This window comes from Herpailurus yagouaroundi, unplaced genomic scaffold, assembly GCF_014898765.1.
Source record: "Herpailurus yagouaroundi ecotype Mexico unplaced genomic scaffold, PumYag 190, whole genome shotgun sequence".
In the NCBI taxonomy this organism is placed as follows: Eukaryota; Metazoa; Chordata; class Mammalia; order Carnivora; family Felidae; genus Herpailurus; species Herpailurus yagouaroundi.
This window is the reverse complement of record NW_024412421.1, coordinates 21,081,673-21,102,314: the sequence shown is the minus strand read 5'-3', so window position 1 is coordinate 21,102,314 and position 20,642 is coordinate 21,081,673. Positions and strand designations below refer to the sequence as shown.

The 20,642-nt window shown below is 35.3% G+C and overlaps 1 protein-coding gene across 11 annotated transcripts in view; it reads right to left on the bottom strand.

Moving 5' to 3' along the window:
- NFAT5 (nuclear factor of activated T cells 5) overlaps window positions 1–20,642 on the bottom strand; it is a 119,926-nt gene that overhangs the window by 64,143 nt on the left and 35,141 nt on the right. For 5 of the 11 annotated variants that reach the window (XM_040442951.1, XM_040442947.1, XM_040442948.1 and 2 more), the window contains one exon: window positions 9,754–9,879. In XM_040442951.1, coding sequence (XP_040298885.1) covers window positions 9,754–9,879 — 126 coding nt within the window. Of the gene's footprint in view, window positions 1–9,753; window positions 9,880–20,642 lie in introns of those variants that run through there. The other 6 variants (XM_040442952.1, XM_040442954.1, XM_040442957.1 and 3 more) reach the window with 3 other exon arrangements.

The window sequence follows — 20,642 nt, the reverse complement described above, 5'->3', positions numbered from 1 at the left end:
CAATTTCAATTTCCCATTTGTACTTTTCCCACCCAACATAAGTTTACATGCCACAATAAGCAATGTTTTAAAACAAACTTTAAAAAAAATTAAATTATCAACATCCAAATAAATGCCATGTGGAAAAATTTCTTATCCAAAATTTTTGTTAACTCATATTCACCAATTTGTTTTCCTGTTTACTAATGCAATCTAATCCATAAGCCAGAATGCTCTCTTTCTCAGATGTTTTTAGGCTGTGCCTTTACCCAAATTCTCTTATAGAGTAGAAGAGAATATGCTCTGACCAATACACTCAAGCAGAAAGACATAATCTGTATTTTAGCAGAAAAAGAATCTTTTCATTTCTCAGGCCAACTTTCACATACTTCTTTATACCCCTAAAAAAAAGTTACCAATTTTCACTTTTAAACTACATAAATTTTTGATCCTAGAGGCTCTATTTTAAAAAATAATTAGCACTGTTGCTGAAGCTGAAATGTTTGTTACTGATTTACTGGAAACCATCTTTTTCTTCCCCAGGCCAAGGAATTGCCAGTCAGGGTTCTAATACTACACAATAATTATTCTATTTTTAATCTAAATTCTCCTAAAATAATTATTTTTACCTTGACAGAGTGACATTAATATATTCACAAAATATTTATTAAAGAATGTTTCCTGAAAAATAAAATGTTTAGAAAAATTGTAAGTGTCCTGACATTTATAGCAATATTTTATTTTATTTTATTTTATTTTTTTAAATTTTTTTTCAACGTTTTTTTTTATTTATTTTTGGGACAGAGAGAGACAGAGCATGAACGGGGGAGCGGCAGAGAGAGAGGTAGACACAGAATCGGAAACAGGCTCCAGGCTCCGAGCCATCAGCCCAGAGCCCGACGCGGGGCTCGAACTCACGGACCGCGAGATCGTGACCTGGCTGAAGTCGGATGCTTAACCGACTGCGCCACCCAGGTGCCCCTATAGCAATATTTTAAATATATCTAAGCATGGTGTAAGACATGTACTAGGTATATATTATGCAATTTGGTGGAGGTTTTTTTGTTTTTTATTAAAAAAATTTTTTTAAGTTTATTTATTTATTTTGAGACGAGAGAGAGAGAACCCCAAGCAGACTCCTCGCTGTCAGTGCAGAGCCCAACCTGGGGCTTGAACTCACGAACCATAAAATCACAACCTGAACCGAAACCAAGAGTTGGACGTGTCACTGAGTCACCAGGCGCCCCTGCAATTTTTTTTAAATCATTTCCTATTGGAAAAGAAAGATGCTTTCTATGATCCAGTGATTTCAGTACTACTGGGCAGCATCACTGGTCAATACTGGATGAAGAGACTAAAGCCCAGAACAAATCCTTTACCTCAAGTAGATTAAACACAAAAGGGAGTACTTACACTAGGTGATAACTATATTTATCACAATGTCAAAAACTCCAAGAAGTACAGGGGAAAAAAAAAAAGACAATCATTTTACTACTTGAAAGGGAATGTTAAGACAAAAACAGAGATTATCACTATATTAATTTAGATAAGAATTAAAAAGAACAAGTCTGAAGGATGCTATTTGAAGGTCACCTCAATGCTTCATCATATAATACACTTTATTTAGATTAAATAATAAAGGTACTCCTGCCAACTCTAGTCCAATGTCTTCACATTTCTTTGTTTTAGACTAGGAGATCAAAAAGGGGAAAGAAAATAGTATTTGTATCATTAAAATCTTGTAATATAATTAATCAGATTTTACATCTGGGTCTGTATTAGAGTAGATACTGGATTCAACTGCAGACAAAACAAAGTGTCTAAGCAAAAAATAGAAGGTAAGTCATACATTAGCCTACCAGCAGTTTTGATACCCGATCATGCAAATGTATCACTTCACTTAAAAAAAAAAAAAAAAAAGGAAGAGAATTCGAGGAAGAACTCTTAAATAGTCACCTTTCAGAACATCCCTTTGGGAAATGTCTGTTCTCCCTATGACTCATCATATTCTATCAATGTCTGTTTTATAGACAAGGGCTCCTATTGAGAAAGTGTCAACATGAAAGAATAAGTCAGAATGTAAATACCATGCCCCAAAAGCGGCTCTATCTTGGCTGACAGGCAAAAATTCAAAATAAGGTAAAACACAGACTGGATGAGAATGGAAAGAAAAAAGCAAAATAAGTTTAAAAACCTTATTTCTATAAAAATAAGATCTATTTTTTAAAACCTTATTAACAAGTGAACACATGAACAAATGAACACATGATACACATTATACAAATGAACACATGATACACATGTGGGAGAAAAGTCAATGTTTACTGAATGATCACTAATTGTTAGGTAATGTTAAGCATTTTACATATTTATACTCCTAATAACCTTAAGAAAAAGTTGGTATCAATGTCTATTCACAGGGGCAATATTACAAATTTATTTAACTTCCACAAAATTGTCTATATGATAGAAATGATAGTAATGAGATTCAAATTAGATCCTTAAGATTCCAAAATCCATATTATAATATGTGTGTGTGTGCATGTGTGTGTGAGTGATATCTAGAATATGCCTGTATAGTCCTGGCACTTTGAGGTGCTTTCTCATTTATTTTCTGACTAAATTTAATTGACAGTAACACCTTTTCATGAAGGAATGACATGGGGGGAATGAGTTTTACCTCAGTGGGCTAAATAAATACTACTGATGGACATCTACTTGCATTTATGAATGAAAGATAAGGTACCCTCACTTATGCCAAAAATAAGTTCACCAAGCGTCCTATATAGCTCATACCTTTATTACCTTTCTAAATGTTTATATATTTATTTTGACAGAGAGAAGAGCACATGCATGAGAGAGAGCTGGGCAGGGGCAGAGAGAGGGAGACAGAGAATCCCAAGCAGGCTTCAGGCTATCAGCACAGAGCCAGTGCGGGGCTCGAACTCACGAACCATGAGATCATGACCCGAGCTGAAATCGAGTCGAAAACTTAACCAACTGAGCCATCCAGGTGCCCCACCTTTATTACTTTTTAAAAACATAGTTGATTGGACATTTTGACTTACTTTTTTTAAACTTTTTAAAAACTAATTTCTACCTTTTTACAATTTATTTATTTTGAGAGAGAGAGAGAGAGAGAGAGGGAGGGAGAGAGAGAGTATGTGTAAGTGGGGGAGAGGCAGAGAGAGAGGAAGAGATAAAGAATCCCAAACATGTTCCATACTGTCAGTGTGGAGCCCGATGCGGGGCTCAAACCTGTGAACTGTGAGATCATGATGTGAGCTGAAACCAAGAATCAGACGCTTAACTGACAGAGCCACCCAGGCACCTCATTTTGACTTACTTTAATCAACTGCTAAATGGTGTTTCTTAAAATATGAAATATTTAAAATTAATACTTATGTTTCCTTTGCTCATATTTTAACAAATGCTAACATTTACTACATATGATTTTATGTTTAAGAGAAGAAAAGTAACAGAAACAGATGAAATCTCTTGTTGTATCCTACCCTAATCCCTTTTCCTCACTCCTGCCCCAGCTGGAGTACTATTTATATAACTTTATTTGTATATTTACATAACTAATTGTTATAAAACAATTACTTATGGCAATTAGTATGGTAACACCTTTTACTTATGATATCATCAATCTTATTGGTGATATAAGAAAGTAAGTCCACTTCTGTGCATTGCTTTGTTAATGTGAAATTGTGTAAAATACATACAGATAGAAATGGTGTCTATTTTGTGTATGTATTTTGTCTATGAAAGGTTGAAAATCTGTGAGCAGTTTTAAAATGCTAATCTACAGACTCAGGTAATATAAAAATGTGCTTTTTCTAACAGAAACAGAATAAATCGCAGTTATTTATAAAGTTGTTGCTAAAAATTATAAGCGGACATTTGAGGAATAAATCAACAACAAGTTGTGTGTACTTTTTGTCAACGATAATTCATAATACAGTTAGCCTCTTGAATTAGTACTTGTTTCTGAATTAACCATTATGGCCCAAGTTTGTTTATGCTTTTCATTTTAATAGCGTTGGGGCGCCTGGGTGGCGCAGTCGGTTAAGCGTCCGACTTCAACCAGGTCACCATCTCGCGGTCCGTGAGTTCGAGCCCCGCGTCAGGCTCTGGGCTGATGGCTCGGAGCCTGGAGCCTGTTTCCGATTCTGTGTCTCCCTCTCTCTCTGCCCCTCCCCTGTTCATGCTCTGTCTCTCTCTGTCCCAAAAATAAATAAACGTTGAAAAAAAAAATTAAAAAAAAATAGCGCAGATGTTAACATAAGTCTATATACACATACATATATATTTCTGTATGTATAAATGTATGCATTTAGATTTACTATATAATTACAATAAAAAGAATAAGGAGTAGAGTTTTTATTTTTTATTAAAAAAATTGTTAATGTTTATCTAATTTTGAGAGACAAAAGAGCAGGAGTGGGGGAGGGGCAGAGATACAGAGGGAGGGGCAGAGAGAGCGGGAGATACAGAATCCAAAGCAAGCTCCACATTGCTGTCAGTTCAGAGCCAGATGCAGGGTTTGAATCCACGAACTGCAAGATCACGACCTGAACTGAAGTCGGCTGCTTAACCAACTGAGCCACCCAGGTGCCCCAAGAGGAGTAGAGTTTTTAAACGTACTTGCAACATGTTTGTAACTAGAATCTGACTTCCTTCTGAGGTGGTCCTGTTTTCTAGAAAAAGTAGAAATGGCCATATGGAACAACCAAGATTAACTCATACTTTATTTTTTTTTTAATTTTTTTTTTCAACGTTTATTTATTTTTGGGACAGAGAGAGACAGAGCATGAACGGGGGAGGGGCAGAGAGTGAGGGAGACACAGAATCGGAAACAGGCTCCAGGCTCTGAGCCATCAGCCCAGAGCCCGACGCGGGGCTCGAACTCACGGACCGCGAGATCGTGACCTGGCTGAAGTCGGACGCTTAACCGACTGCGCCACCCAGGCGCCCCAATTAACTCATACTTTAGCTCACCACATCAATATATAGGTTACATAGGTGAATCATCTTTCCAGGTAATGAGTTTTGAGTTTAATTTTAGGAATAGTATACTAAATACATGGCCAAAACTCTGAAATATGTTTACCTAGTTAACCTAGGACAGCAATCAAAGACAAACTGGCTCTCAAAATTTATTCAACTCAAGAAAATGCAAATTATATAACTATAAATACTTTCTAACATAGTAAATAAGTTGTGAATCACTTTTATTAAAACTTAATATTCTTCTAGAAATCATATTCCCATTTTTTCTTTTTTTTTTTTTTTTTTTAATTTGAGAGAGTGAGCGTGCGCAAGCAGGGGAAAGGGGTGGAGGGAAAGAGAGAGAATCTTAAGCAGGATCCACAATCCATGCAGAGCCAGAGGTGGGGCTCAATCCGACAACCCCAGGATCATGATCTGAGCCGAAATCAAGAGTCCAATGCTCAAGTGACTGAGCTATCCGGGTACCCCCGTATTCCCATTTTGTAGATCTTGAAACTTGCAGAGTTAAAGGGGAGTATGGCTTTTCCAATTCAATATCCTACACACTGCTTAGTCCAGGAACTACAGTTTCCTTAAGTGAAATAACAGCACACAATTCTCTGAAGTGCAGTAGCAAGAAGAAAAGAACTTAGATCCCAGCAGGAAAGAAGAGAGGTAGCTTGTGCCTGGAAGCATTGAGATATGATGATGATGCAAATTGTCTACCACAATTCCTCTTACATAGTAGGAACTCAAAAATGGTAACTTACAGTTTCTTTAATTCATTTTTTTATACAGTCTGTTGTTATCGATGGTTTAGAAATTCTATGATTTTATTAGGTGATTAAGATGTCTGAAACAAATTGAAACATGGTTGTCCTTCTTTGATTACAGGACTTTCATTTAGCTCTCTGGTGTCCTCTCCTCTAATATAAATAGCACTCAATTAGGTTCTTTCAGTATAGCAAATACCTGTTAGATACTTGTGATTTATTAACTGCTATAGCACAAAATTCAAAGCACTATTTAATAAGTCTCTCTCTTCCAACAGAAAAGTTTATTAGATGGATCACTTCAAGTACAGTTATTAACTAAAATTACAGCCATTTTAAAAACCTGTAGTCATCTAACTAGTAGAGATAGTCAACAGACATTTCTATTTACATGCCTAATCTGCTGGTATACCTACACATGCTAAAAAGTGTCTTGAGACTGTATTACTTCTAGAAGTATTAATATATAATTACTGAAAGTAACAATTTTACAAAAACAAATAACAAAAGAATCACCAATTATTCTTAAGATTCTCTGGCTGAATTATAAAACCTATGGTTTGATTAATTATTCATTGTTTATCTCATGAATTAGAATAAAAATTATAAAGAAACCTTAAACAGTTACCTTAGCAAAATCTTATTTTGATATAAACTAATAAACATAATGCCATATACCAAAATGAAGAAAAAGAGTCTGGGATAGAAAAAGAAAACAATCTAATTTCTTAAAATGAAGATTAAAGTTTATTGTTCACTTCTGTGAAAGACTTCCTATTTTAATTAAGTAAATCTAAGGATTAAAAATTATAAACATGTAAGTAGGTTAAAAAAAATACTTGATTGGTATATGAGTTATATATCAACAAAGCTGTTATTTAAGAAAATTGCCTGCCATATCTTTTTGCAAAAACTCCCTCAACTCTGGTGTCACTGTTTTAGTTTTCTAAAATAATACTTGCATTTTAGTTCTTTATAACCTATACTATAGGATTCCCCCCACCCCACAAAAAAAACCCAAACAACAAAAAGAATTCTTTCACAATTTGCATTTCTTGAGCAATTCCTTATTTTGCCAAAAATGCCATTAATTCATTTGGATAACTTTTTTTGTGTTAGGAAAATGGCCCGTCTTAACTACTAAGAACTTATAATAATGTTCAGAAGGTCTGTATTTCTAAAACTTATTCATTCACATATTGAACCTTGAACTCTCAACTACCGTTCTAGTGGGACAAAAGCAGAGATCTTTAAAAAGTGAGGAGTACAATTTGAAGACTGGCGACTCTCAACTACACCTCCCAGATTCTGACACTTGGCCCATGAAGAGGAGAGGAGGTGTAGAAGTAATCTCTCTTTCTCCCAGCCCCAACTCTGAAACTTACCAGATAAAAAGAATTTACTGATGGGAGTATGTAAAAGTGTGAATAGCATACAAGCAGAAAAATTTTAAGAGATACTTTTTTACCCAATATTCTGGATTGTGGATTAGCAGCACCAATTTTACTCATTCCCTCAGTAATATATAAAGGGAAAAAATCTAGATTGGCGAATCTGAGAAACACATTTTTAATAATTAAGTAATAAAAAAAAGTACATGAACACCTACATGCCCAGCCTCTAAATTTTAAAATTTAAATTGATTTAGAACTTGTGAAACACAAACCTTTATGGCAGAACTAGAAGTCTGTTCCCACCAGGCCCTCATACCTGATAGCAGCCAATCCGGCTCCTTCAAAACTCTGAAGAATTAACTACATCAAGAGTCATCATTTTTATGCATTTCATATTTAAACAGCAAATGTATAGATTTAAAAAAAACTCACAGAAGTCTAAATTAATGTGCCTTTCCCTAGATGTCAAGTCTTTTGGTCAGGAAACACTGAGTAACTGGTAATTTACTCCAAATCCTTCTCTTTGACAGTTATGTCACTAAAGATATTAATATGTTAAATAAAAAAGCAACCCTATAATGATATACACTAACTGATTTCCCTACAATAATTACTCTGTAATATAAACTCTCTTACCTATAATGTTATATGACAAAAACTATTTTACCAATAAGACAGAATCCTAGAATAATATTATATTGGTTACTAAAGTAAAGTTATGTAAAAAAAAGTTACAAATGACTTGGTTGTAGACCACAGAAACTTTCTGTATGTGAATATAAGACAACTGCCAATGTCACCCCCTTACTCTCTTCATCATCTTTATAATGTGAATAACTTCTCAATCTAGTAAGAATTTATTACTTCAGAATATGTCCTTCGGTTAATTCTCTTATTTTTATGATTTTTCAACTCATACCTTTCAATTTAATTTATGTGGATAGGATTTTCTGAAATATATGGAGGGAGGGAGGATCAACATTCTATTAGTGATTCAAATTCAAGAACTTTCAATATTTATATATAACAATTTGAAACTGAGTTTGGCATTATTTAAAAGGAAGTGTTCTTTTCCAAACCTAACTGACATTTTTTCAGCTTTTAAAAGGAACTGGATCTACTGTCAACAGATGTTAAAAAGCACAGAAGAAACAGACTTTTAGTTCTATATAGATTCAACAAGTCTATAAAAAACAATCTCAAAAGATATAAAAGAAATCAGTTAGTCAATTTCTACTTGTGGATTTAAAGTGAAATATTTCATTACAAGCTTTTTTCATATTTTATCATCTGATACAATTTTAAGCAATATTTAAAATTTTAAATTCCAGAAAAAAATATTCCAGAACCCAGTGCATATAATGTAAAACCAGGTCATCTTACCAATTTGATTGTTAAAAAGTTCACAATTAAATCCACAGAATCTGTTAGAAAATGTCTGGCAACACATGAACAGTAAGCAGGGCTGATAAGTTTCCTTGCTATGTTTAAAGTTTTCCTGCCCTCAGCCAGAAAGGCTGCATACTGCCATATACAGCTCAGGGAAAAGACTGGTACACAAGGTTAATGATACACTGGTTAATGCATACAAGAAAAATATATGAAGTCCTATTATAGTACCAAATCCTCATTTAAATCACCTTTCACTTCACCATTCTTTTTGAAATGAAATGAATTTACTGAAAACAATGCTGCGATGGATGTTAAGTACCATTTTAAAAGATGAGAGGTATCATTGGATAAGAAACCTCTATTTAGAACGATAGATACAACTTCAGAGAATATATATATATTTTTTTTCCTTTGTTTTAAAAAAACAAATACACTTTGCAATCTATAAAACCCAACTAAAAAAAGAATTACAGTTGGGCAATCTAGTATTATTGTAAGCACTCATTAATTTATCAATAATCAACACTTTTTTATTACCTTATCTGTCAATCTTTTATTCTGGTTCAATAAAAAATTGAACCAATTTTATATAATTATAAAGTGTATGATTTGAGAGCTGAGTAAAAATAAACTTGATAAATTTCAAACATTACTTTCTATACTTTTTCACTGATATATCAAAATACCTTTATATAAAAATTACATTCAAATTTCCCATTACTTTCAACTGAATTTAAAAGAAGTCTTAAGTCACATGTTTTTAAATGTAGGGAAAAGGTTGTAGTAACATGCTACTAACAGAAAAGAGACTTGAGTGCTAGAGTCCTTTTTCAGGTTACACAAAATCAAGTATTTTTCCCTTTCAGCAAATTTTTAAAAATAATTGTTTAAAATAGAGACTCAAATGTAATTTTCTATCCATAGCTTGGTATGTAACCTTTTTATGAGCAGTCAACAAAAGAGCTTCAAATTTGTTTCCATAGCTGAAGATAAGCTCCTAGAAAGGAAATGGCACTAACAGATGTGCCAATGTGAAATTTTAAGAAGAATTATATCAAGAAATGCATACTGAAATATTTTAAGGTTAAAAGTATATGTTTTAAAACCTCCTAAAACAAACCCTCAAATCACACTCTTTTTGATATGGACTTTGCCAGCACTGTTCATGTTGGCCAGATAATACACTACTTTTCTTTAATAAAGTAAAATGAAATGCATACCAGCAGCAACTACAGCTGGAGGAGGCGAGCCTGCCTCACCACCACTTGTCTGACTCATTGATGCTACAGATGTTTCTCTAGATGGAGGTAACTGTAACTCCTTTGGGAGAAGATCATAGACAGATTCTGTAGGGGGAAGGAGAAAAAAATTTAAAAGAGTATAAGTCAATAACCTAACAAATGAGCATGAAATTAATTAATAAGGAGAACACACACACAAATCCATATAATTACTGTCATAAAGATTAGCAAATATTTTTCTTTTATTATGTAATTTTACTGAACTGAAGAATGAATTTTCCATTAGTTCAGTCCCCTGTTTTCTTCTTGGCTTTATCCCTTATGTTTAAGATGGTCTCCAAACTTATTAAATTTTAGAATTGGACAAAATTAGACAAAATATAAGAAATATCAAATAACCCAAAATGGTCCATTATCTTCCTTTGTAATAAGAGTGTAACTTAGCATACTCATAATTAGCTTTAAATTGGCTTCACCAGTGAGACCATTAGTCTAGTCTTGTTCTTCTTAGCACCTTTTAGCAAATATTTTAATTCACTCTCAAAATGCATTTTTGTCTCCCAAAAAAGCTAAACAAGGAATGTCAGAGCTCAAGGAAATAATGTCATTTCTATTCTGTATTTATACTCCAGAAAGGCACAAGAGTAGGATACTCTTAAATCAGAAACCGTAAATGCCTAGACTAGACTATGATTACTTTTACATCCCAGACTAAAGAATCCATATCTTTTTGATGTATTTTATAATCATTGTCTATAAAATTACATTTATATCTACTATTAAAAAAATTCTTTTATAGTTTCATGAGTTTGAGCCCCACATTGGGCTCTGCCCTGACAGCATGGAGCCTGCTTGGGATTCACCCTCTCTCTCTCTGCCTGTCCCCTGCTCACACTCTCTGTGTCTCTCTCAAAATAAATAAATAAAAACTTAAAAAATATATATTCTTTTATAGTTACTATTGTATGGTTTTGGGCACGAATAAGTCTCAAAATACCCTGTAAAGGTAGTAGAATCAATGTTGGAAGGAATTTCAAAAGACCAATTAGAATCATATGCCCATTTACAAAAGAACTGAGAAACAGGACTTAAGAGACTTGCCTAGTATTCCAAGAAACCCAAGATTCCGACAAATAAAAAAGATTATTAATTTATTTGCATAAGTGATTAAAAAACAAAGGTAGCACCACGGACATTTTATTCTTGATAACAAACAATACTTTCAGTTAAGTGATCACTGAATGCATGAATACTTTGATCCTTCCAATTAATTAATCTTTGAAGTATGTGCCCTAATTTTGACGTGGATAGGGATCAGGAAGAATGTTATGAAGGAAAGCTAAAATTAGAAGATTTACTATTAAATGTTATCTTCGTTCATAGTAAAGAGTCAACTTGAAAATTTTCTTTTGAAAAACTCTATTACCTAACTCTTGAAACTTTCATCTTTAAAACATCTGGCAAGTTCAGTATTTGCCTGAACATAATATGCCTTGACTCAAATTTTTCTGTTTGTTACAATGCTGCTAAAAGCCTTAAGTAAATAATTCGTATCTTTCAAATAACATAGGGAGGAGAGCAGGGAGAACCTAAGTAAAACAAAAATGGCACTATCATCAGATATGGATTTTAAAACAATTATTTCTAAATCCATGTTGAAAACGACAGTTACTTATACTTAAAAGAGAAGCATACTCAAGTCCTTTTTTGTTTTTTTGTTCAAACTAAAAGCAATATGAAAATAAAAAGAATTTAGATGAAAAGAGAAAGATCTACCAAAATATATTTACATCAAGAAAAAAAAAAACACTGGGGGCGCCTGGGTGGCGCAGTCGGTTAAGCGTCCGACTTCAGCCAGGTCACGATCTCGCGGTCTGTGAGTTCGAGCCCCACATCAGGCTCTGGGCTGATGGCTCAGAGCCTGGAGCCTGTTTCTGATTCTGTGTCTCCCTCTCTCTTTGCCCCTCCCCCGTTCATGCTCTGTCTCTCTCTGTCCTAAAAATAAAATAAAAAACGTTGAAAAAAAAATTAAAAAAAAAAAAGAAAAAAAAACTGTCCTACTAATAGCCCCATCACCAGTACTTCACTAGTTGGAACTATTTCTCCACTTCTCTAATTATTAAAATAAATCAAAACAAAACAAACTCGTGTGGAATGAGACACACTACCCTTCCCAAAGAAGTATATATAAAGTTGAATCTATATTAGAGGTATAAAAGCAATGTTAATAAAAACACACAGGAAAGTAACTAATTATAGAACTTACTATATCTTAGCCCTCCCCACAACCTAGCCCCCAAAACAAACAAAGTAACATGCAAGGACAAATGGAAGGTGTGGGAAGTATGGGCTCATTCCTTCAACAAAGGTATTTTCTGATTAACTGACACAAGTGTTTGGAAATTAAAGAAGTCAGAAGTTTTATCATGTCTACCTAAGGGAAGAAGCAGTTAATACAGTCATTACCATCACAAGCTATGATTTCAGACATAACTGGGTTGGCTCTGCTACTCCAAACAACCTAAGACTTAAATCTTCATTTAAACTTTTCTTTTACCCCATTATCTTGAAGAAATTCCCTCCAAGCTATGAATGTACAACCCAACCATATACAATGGCCTTACTTTTAAATCTGCTTCCCATAAGACATAAAAATATTAAAAGATTTATAATATTAAAATATTATGAATCATGCTGTTAATGCTATTGTCATTTGCTCCTAAATTCAATCCAAATTACAGTTTTACAGTATCCACTGCCCAGTGAAAGAATTCTTGACAATCCATGAAAAATAGCCCTAAGTTGGTGCTAACTGCCTCATGTTAAGACGTCACATCTATTTTTCTTGTGTTATCTTTTAAATTAGATAAGAAAGGAATGAAATTCTAGGTTTACAAACACAGAATATGAAGGAAGAGAATAGGAAATCCATGATGGAAAGGCAGTTTCCTGAGGAAAGACTTCCTTAGAAAACAAAATAAAATCACTTCTAGATATTTTTTTTTTAAGAGAAATAGAGAATGGTCACAAGTTTTCTTTTTAGGATGGTAAAAATGTTCTAAATTTGGGTTATGGTGGGGCACCTGGGTGGCTCAGTCAGTTAAGCATCTGACTCTTGGTTTCGGCTCAGGTAGCGATCTCACAATTTGTGAGTTCGAGCCCCACAGTGGGCTCTGCACTGACAGCATGGAGTCTGCTTGGGATTCTCTCTCTCTCTCCTTCTCTGTCTGCCCCTCCGCTATGCATGGTTCTCTCTCTCTCTCTCTTTCTCTCCCTCAAAAGAAATAAGTAATTTTTTTTAAAAATTAAAAAAAAAACTAACCACTATTAAATCTTGTATACTCTAAATGGGTGAATTTCATGATATGTAAATTATTCACCAGTAAAGCTATTTTCAAAAAAAAAAAGAGAAAGAGGAATAGAACAAGCACAAGTGAAAACTGTATAAGAGCAAGCTATGTCTCTCACTGTTCCTAATAAACCTTATGGATAAAAATATCTCTTCACACAACTTCTATTTGTAAAAAGTGAAATTATGAAGGCCAAGCTGAATGCTAATCTAATTTGCTTTTTAAGGGTCTTCTTTTGGAGGATCAGGAAAATGCTACAGGTATAGTTATCCTAAATTCAGTAAAATATCTTAAGAAAATATTATCAAGTTCTCATGACCGAGATGAAGAAATGGAGACTTAATAAAACAGATGACTCTAAGCAAAAGTACCCAAAAATGTACAGGTTCACCTGGAGGGAGGTGGCTACTACATCAACAGCCTAAGCAAAGATATCAAATTTATGAATGACACAGGCTTAAGAGGGATATATTGTGTGTCATAATGCATCACAGATCATGCAAGGCAGGAAAACCTGCCCAAAGGAATAAAGTGAAATTTAGTTAGGATTAATGTAACAGTTGGTAAAAACTGCTCTTTTTACTTAAAGGCACTTTCCCTTTTTTTTTTTAATTGAGAAATAATTTTACTTTTTTTCTTAAATGTTTTACTTCTTTACTTTGAGAGACAGAGCATGAGCAGGGGAGGGGGAGAGAGAGAGAGAGAAAGAGAGAGAGAGAGAGAGAGAGAGAGAGAGAGAAGAGAGAGAGAGAGAATCCCAGTCAGGCACTGTGCTGCCAGGACAGAGCCTGATGCAGGGCTCAAACTCAGCAACCATGAGATCATGACCAGCGCAGAAATCAAGAGTTGGATGCCTACCCACCTGAGCTACCCAGGCACCCCTCTTTTTTTTATTGTTATTTTTTATTTTATTTTAAGTAAGCTCTACACCCAATGTGGGGCTTGAACTCATGATGCTGATATCAAGAGTAGTATGTTCTATCAACTAAGCCAGCCAGGTACCCCTGTTGTCTAAGGAACTCTTTCCCTGGTCAGCCAGGCTTGAGGTGACTGTTGTCTTACCTATTTTTCCTATGAATGCTGCTAATTATGCAGTAATGTTCAACCAACTCACTTAATGGTACATTATGAATTTTAGTTGACCAAAATCCCAGGTAAGTGCATTGCTTAAATATCCATGTAGGGGCGCCTGGGTGGCGCAGTCGGTTAAGTGTCCGACTTCAGCCAGGTCACAATCTCGCGGTCCGTGAGTTCGAGCCCCGCGTCGGGCTCTGGGCTAATGGCTCAGAGCCTGGAGCCTGTTTCCGATTCTGTGTCTCCCTCTCTCTCTGCCCCTCGCCCGTTCATGCTCTGTCTCTCTCTGTCCCAAAAATAAATAAACGTTGGGAAAAAAAATATATATCCATGTAGTAGAATTAGGACAGATGTGATATAATAAATAACTCTGTTAATAGAAATTATTAACATGAGTGTATGAAAAAAGGAAATTGGGCAGAAATTGGAAAAAAAGCTCAGAAGATCAAGAATTTGTCTTGAGTTGGTGCAATATTGCAGATCACAGGGCCACCAGGGGGAAGGAAGAAATGGAGGACTGAAATTATTTTCAGATATTGAAAACAAACCAAGGCTTCCCAATGTTGGGTGGGAAGGTGAACAGTAAAAATGGGCTGGGTGGGGGGTTTGTTTGCTTGATCATTCAGTAAACTCTAACTGATCCATTTATGTCACTGATTATTTTCTAGGTCAATTCGGTCTTTTATTCTTCAGCACTGGCTATCAGGAGTTTCACTATACTGCATCAAACTCAAAGTAGACAGAAATCCTGTCCCAAGGGCACAAAGCAGTGTGAAAGAGAAGGGAAAAATTGGAAACTTAACAGTGCAGTTTGTTTATTTATTTTTCTCAGTTGGGACCTCAGTTCCCTGACCGGGGATAGTCCAAATCCCATTCTCTACTGCTTCATTCTGTAAATTGCTCAGTCCCATGAAAAGGTGAAAAGACTTCAAACCCTCATACTTTCTCACCTTTCCCTGGAAGTGTTCAGGAAGATAAAACATAGGAAAGAGCTGAGAAAAGGCATGCTTTTCTTGTTCTCTCTCCACAAAAGATCATTAATAACACAAGTGCCATTTGGGGATGGGTCAGGCACTGTGCAAAGCTTATCATATACATTTCTTAACTTAATTTCAAAACAATCCTGAGGTAGGTTGTACCAATAAAGAATATGAAGATTGTGCAACAGTAAAAAATAAAAAGCGTATGTGATAGAACAAAGGAAAGGAATGATGAACGATGGTTTCCTTTGATGGGGAGAAAGGACAGGACAAAGGATGAACAGAAATAAGTAGGGCTGGACGGTGGGCTCATAGATGTTCTTTTGCTAAAATATATAATAAATCAATAAATACAATAAAAATTAAGATTATGCATGGACAGTATGTAGCCTCAGAGTTGCTCTAAGATGATCTGCTAAAAAGAACTCTGTAAGTTATCATTCCTTTTCTGGAATTTGTATCCTCAACCTCACCCTTCTTGACCTGATGGCTAGCGTGTAATGTTCCGTTGCTTTTGGATCAGAAAGTAAAGGCCAAATTTGTCAGAGAGCCCACTTACTTTATGACTTTTCTGAAAACTACCCTATTTACTTTAAGGTAAGTAACAAAATAAATAAAAGTTGTACACAACTAATACTACAGACCTTAACTCCATGCACAGATGAATGATAAAAGGTGGGGGGAAGGGGGACTCCGGAAATAAGATGCTTCTGTTCAACTGTCAAACAAGCAGCCATGAATGGAAATATTTGTGGAAAAAAGGAGGATACTTTCTGCTGGGAATGCTTTAAAATTTAACAAAAAGTAAACTAATGATATAACGCACATTTTATATATATATATATATAAAATACATTATATATATAATAATAATATATACATTATATATATAATAATGCTCCTTGATATCAGATGCAAACACTATTATACTGAAAAATGTAATTATAAACATCTGTACATTGTTTAAAAAATTGAGTTTTACTTATTTTTTTACACTCTAAATATGAAGCTACTATAGCACCTGAAAGAGTTAAAAAACTTTCAAAAAGTCCTTGCAAATGGTTTGAGAATTGCCTCACTCTTCCATCTCTCTATTAACTATCTCAATAAGCTGATAAATCCCAAGGCTATGGTTTCATGTCAGATATTCTAAAACAAAATGCCTGGCACCTCCAATGTGCCAACATAGTTCTGCATTGAAGAGACACAGCATTCATTCTGTTAAAAACACTTCAGGCTTGACAGTCATCATACTTGGCATGTCCACTGGAAAAATGTACTGGCTGCAGGTCTACTGGATATTTGGTTTCTAAAAGATTATGAAGTCCAAGAATAACTAGTAGGTGATGCTCTTTTTTAACAAATTTTTCTCCTCTCAGTTTAAGTCAATTAATAGTTTGCTATCACATATTTACTTAATCACATCACTTCTTCCTGATTATATTTTATTATTGTTTTTTGGGTTTTTAAATTTTTTCAGTTTATTTGTTTTGAGAGAGAGAGAGAGAGAGAATGAGAATGAGTGGGGAAGGGGCAGAGAGAGGGGGAGAGAGAGAATATCCCAAGCAGGCTCTGCACTGTCAGCACAGAGCCCAATGTGGGCTTAAACCCACAAAACAGTGAGATCATGACCTGAGCCAAAACCAAGAGCTGGATGCTTAACCAACTGAGCCACCCAGGTGCCCCTAAGAAAACTAATTTGAATTCCACAATCATTTTAATACATCATATTTTTTTCTTGTAAGTACTATTTTTCATCTAAAAACTTCACAATTATTTTCAAAATAACTTAAGATTTGTGAAATATAGAATGGAGTATACTATTCAACTAACTATTTTAGTTATCTACATTCTAAATTCACTTATATTATTTTCAAAAGATATTACTTAAGTCTGTCCTAGAAAAAATAAGACATTCAATGTCATATCTATGGCATAAATTATTGAGTAAAACATTTATGGTTTATTTACAATTTTCAAATATCTTATAAGAATACTTTTTCAATAGAGCTTTAAGAACTGTGGAGTTCAGACAGAGTCAAAGATGTGAGTATGAGAAGGACCCAGGGGGTGGGTGTCAGAAGCCTAGCTGGGTGAGGAGGGTCATCTATGGGGATGAGGGGAAGGAGGGGTCTCTAGCATGGGGTTTCAGAGCCCAAACAGGGTGAGGAAAGCATTAATGGGAGGGGAAGGGAGAGAAGAGATATCCAGGTGCATAGTTCAAGCAAGGTAAAGAAATTATCTGCAGCCTAGTATGTGCTATCAGAGCCATACATTGTAATGTATACACACTTAAAATTTAGCTGATGTTTATGAGAACAGTAACGAATACAGATCTCTTCCACTGCTTAAGCGTTAACTATATTATATAACCATATATTTTATAGTCACTTTTTTGTAACTAAAGTAACCATGTCCTTGGGGGCACCCGGGTGGCTCAGTGGGTTAAGCGTCCAACTCTTGATTTCAGTTCAGGTCATGATCTCACAGTTCTTGGGATCGGGCCCTGCTGTCAGCACAGAGCCTGCTTGGGATTTTCTCTCTCCCTCTCTGTCTGCCCCTCCCCTGCTCTCTCTCTCTCTCAAATAAACATTAAAAAAAAAAAAGAGGGATAAAATAACCATGCACTTATCAATGTATGTAATAATCTATCATTGAAGAGAAATAAGTGAAATTAACATGTTATTTTATCCATAGTTGTTGTTGATGTTGTTGTGTGCTGTCAGCACAGAGCCCGACTCAGGGCTCAACCCACAAACTAAGATCATGACCTGAGCCAGAATCAAGACTTAGATGCTTAACCGACTAAGCCACCTAGGCACCGCCCCCCATTCCATATTGTTTTTAAACTTGAAGACATTTAATAAATGATTATTTGCTCATTCATTTATATATTTATTTTTTTAATTTTTTATTGTTTACTTATTTTTGAGAGAGAAAGGGAGAGAGCCAGAACATGAGAGAGAGGGAGACACAGAATCCAAAGCAGGCTCCAGGTTCTGAGCTGTGAGCACAGAGCCCAACATGGGGCTCATACTCACAGACCATGAGATCATGACCTGAGCTGAAGTCAGAAGCCCAAACAACTGAGCCACTCAGGTGCCCCAATTCATTCATTCATTCATTTATTTATTTATTTATTTATTTATTTATTTATTTATTTATTTTTTTAATTTTTTTCAACATTTATTTATTTTTGAGACAGAGAAAGACAGAGCATGAACGGGGGAGGGGCAGAGAGAGAGGGAGACACAGAATCGGAAACAGGCTCCAGGCTCTGAGCCATCAGCCCAGAGCCTGACGCGGGGCTCGAACTCACGGAACGCGAGATCGTGACCTGGCTGAAGTCGGACGCTTAACCGACTGCGCCACCCAGGCGCCCCCATTCATATATTTATTAAACACAGAACTGAAGTGTCAATTATGTGCCAGGCACAATAATCTAGTAAATAAAATAGATGGAATTCCTAACATCAGTGTTATTTCTAACTGCACAGACCCTGCATTACAACAAGGTAGTTCAGAAGTTTATTCTCTAGGGGTACCTAGAGATTTTCTCTCTCCCTCTCTCTCTGCCCCTTCTCCTCACTCTCTCTCAAAAATATATATGGGGCGCCTGGGTGGCTCAGTCGGTTGAGCGTCCGACTTCAGCTCAGGTCACGGTCTCACGGTCCGTGAGTTTGAGCCCCGCGTCGGGCTCTGTGCTGACAGCTCAGAGCCTGGAGCCTGTTTCAGATTCTGTGTCTCCCTCTCTCTCTGAACCTCCCCCGTTCATGCTCTGTTTCTCTCTGTCTCAAAAATAAATAAACTTAAGAAAAATTAAAAATATATATATATATAGTAAACATTTTTTTAAAGCTAATTTTCTTTAAAAAAAATTTTTAATGTTTATTTATTTTTGAAAGAGAGAAAGACAGAGCATGAGTGGGGGATGAGCAGAGAGAGAGAGGGAGACACAGAATCTGAAGCATGTCCAGGCTCTGATCTGTCAGCACAGAGCCCAACACAGGGCTCAAACCCTCGAACCATGAGATCATGACCTGAGCTGAAATTGGACACTTAACTGACTTAGCCACCTAGGTGCCCCTAAAGTTTATTTTCTAAAAGAAGAAAAACTTAATTTTGTCACTAGTAATCCATTTTGTATGCATAGGTACAGACACTAAAGCGGCCTGTGTCTCTGTTTTCAAACAGCTTACAGCCCAGTGAGGTAGACAGCAAGTACATAAATAACCAATGGAATCAGTACCAAGACATAGATGTTATGTACAAAAAAAAACAGAGAATAAATATAAAGAGGGCTAGGCAAGAATGGTATGAATGGAATGAATGTGTTTTTATGAGATTAACCTAAAATTCACATAAAAAGCATAGAATTTTAGAAACTGGTGAAAGTATTCAGCATAACCCTCAGTTTTTACAGAGAAGAAATTATATTCCAATTAGGTTATGACTTGATTACAATAGCCAAGACTAGATGGAGCTGGTTTCTGAACAGGAGAATAGCTGCTGAAAGATAAATCTTTTCTCCAACATTCCTGTCTATGCAATTAGAATGAATGAATGAATATTATGAATGAATGAGCAAATCATCTACCATGACTGATTCTACCCAAACAATGTAAAACATTAATTCTTGTTTCTGTTCCCCAGAGTCTCAGTGAGGGAAAACCAAACAAACAAAAATCTTATTTTCCTTGTTATCACTACCAGAATGTTCCACCACTTTAACTAAAAATGTCATTTTTCTATAGTATTTTCTACTCCAAATACCCTATTTCCCCATATTCCATCTTCCATTCTGTTACCACTTAAACTACCATTTTCTTTTTTTTTTTAAGTTTATTTATTTATTTTGAAAGAGAGAGAGAATAAGTAGAGGAGGGGCAGAGAGAGAGAGACAGAGAATATCCCAAGCAGGCTCTGCACTGTCAGTGCAGAGCCCATGTGGGGCTCCACTTCATGAACCATGAGATCACAACCTGAGCCAACGCCAGATGCTTATTAACCAAATGAATCACCCAGGCACCCCTAAACTACTGTTTTTTCTTTTTTTTAATTGAAAAAAAGTTTATTTATTTTTGAGAGAGAGAAACAGAGAGACAGAATCCCAAGCAGGCTCCACACTGTCAGTGTAGAACCCGATACTGGACTTGAATTCAAGAACCGTGAGATCTCGACCTGAGCCAAAATCAAGGGTCAGCCGCCCAACAGAATGAGCCACCCAAGCGTACCTAAACTACCATTTTCTTAATGAACAAACATAAATTTTCATATTTTAGGATCTTCATTTTCACTTTAAAAAGTGATTTCCTGTAAAATTTCTTTTCTATTCATATAACATGATTTTTTTTCCTCCCTCAAGCCAATACTGAATAAATCAACAATGCTCACTTTTTCCTCTCTACTCTACACAAGCATTATCAACAAACAGAATATGCAAACCTTATAATTTTTTTTAAAG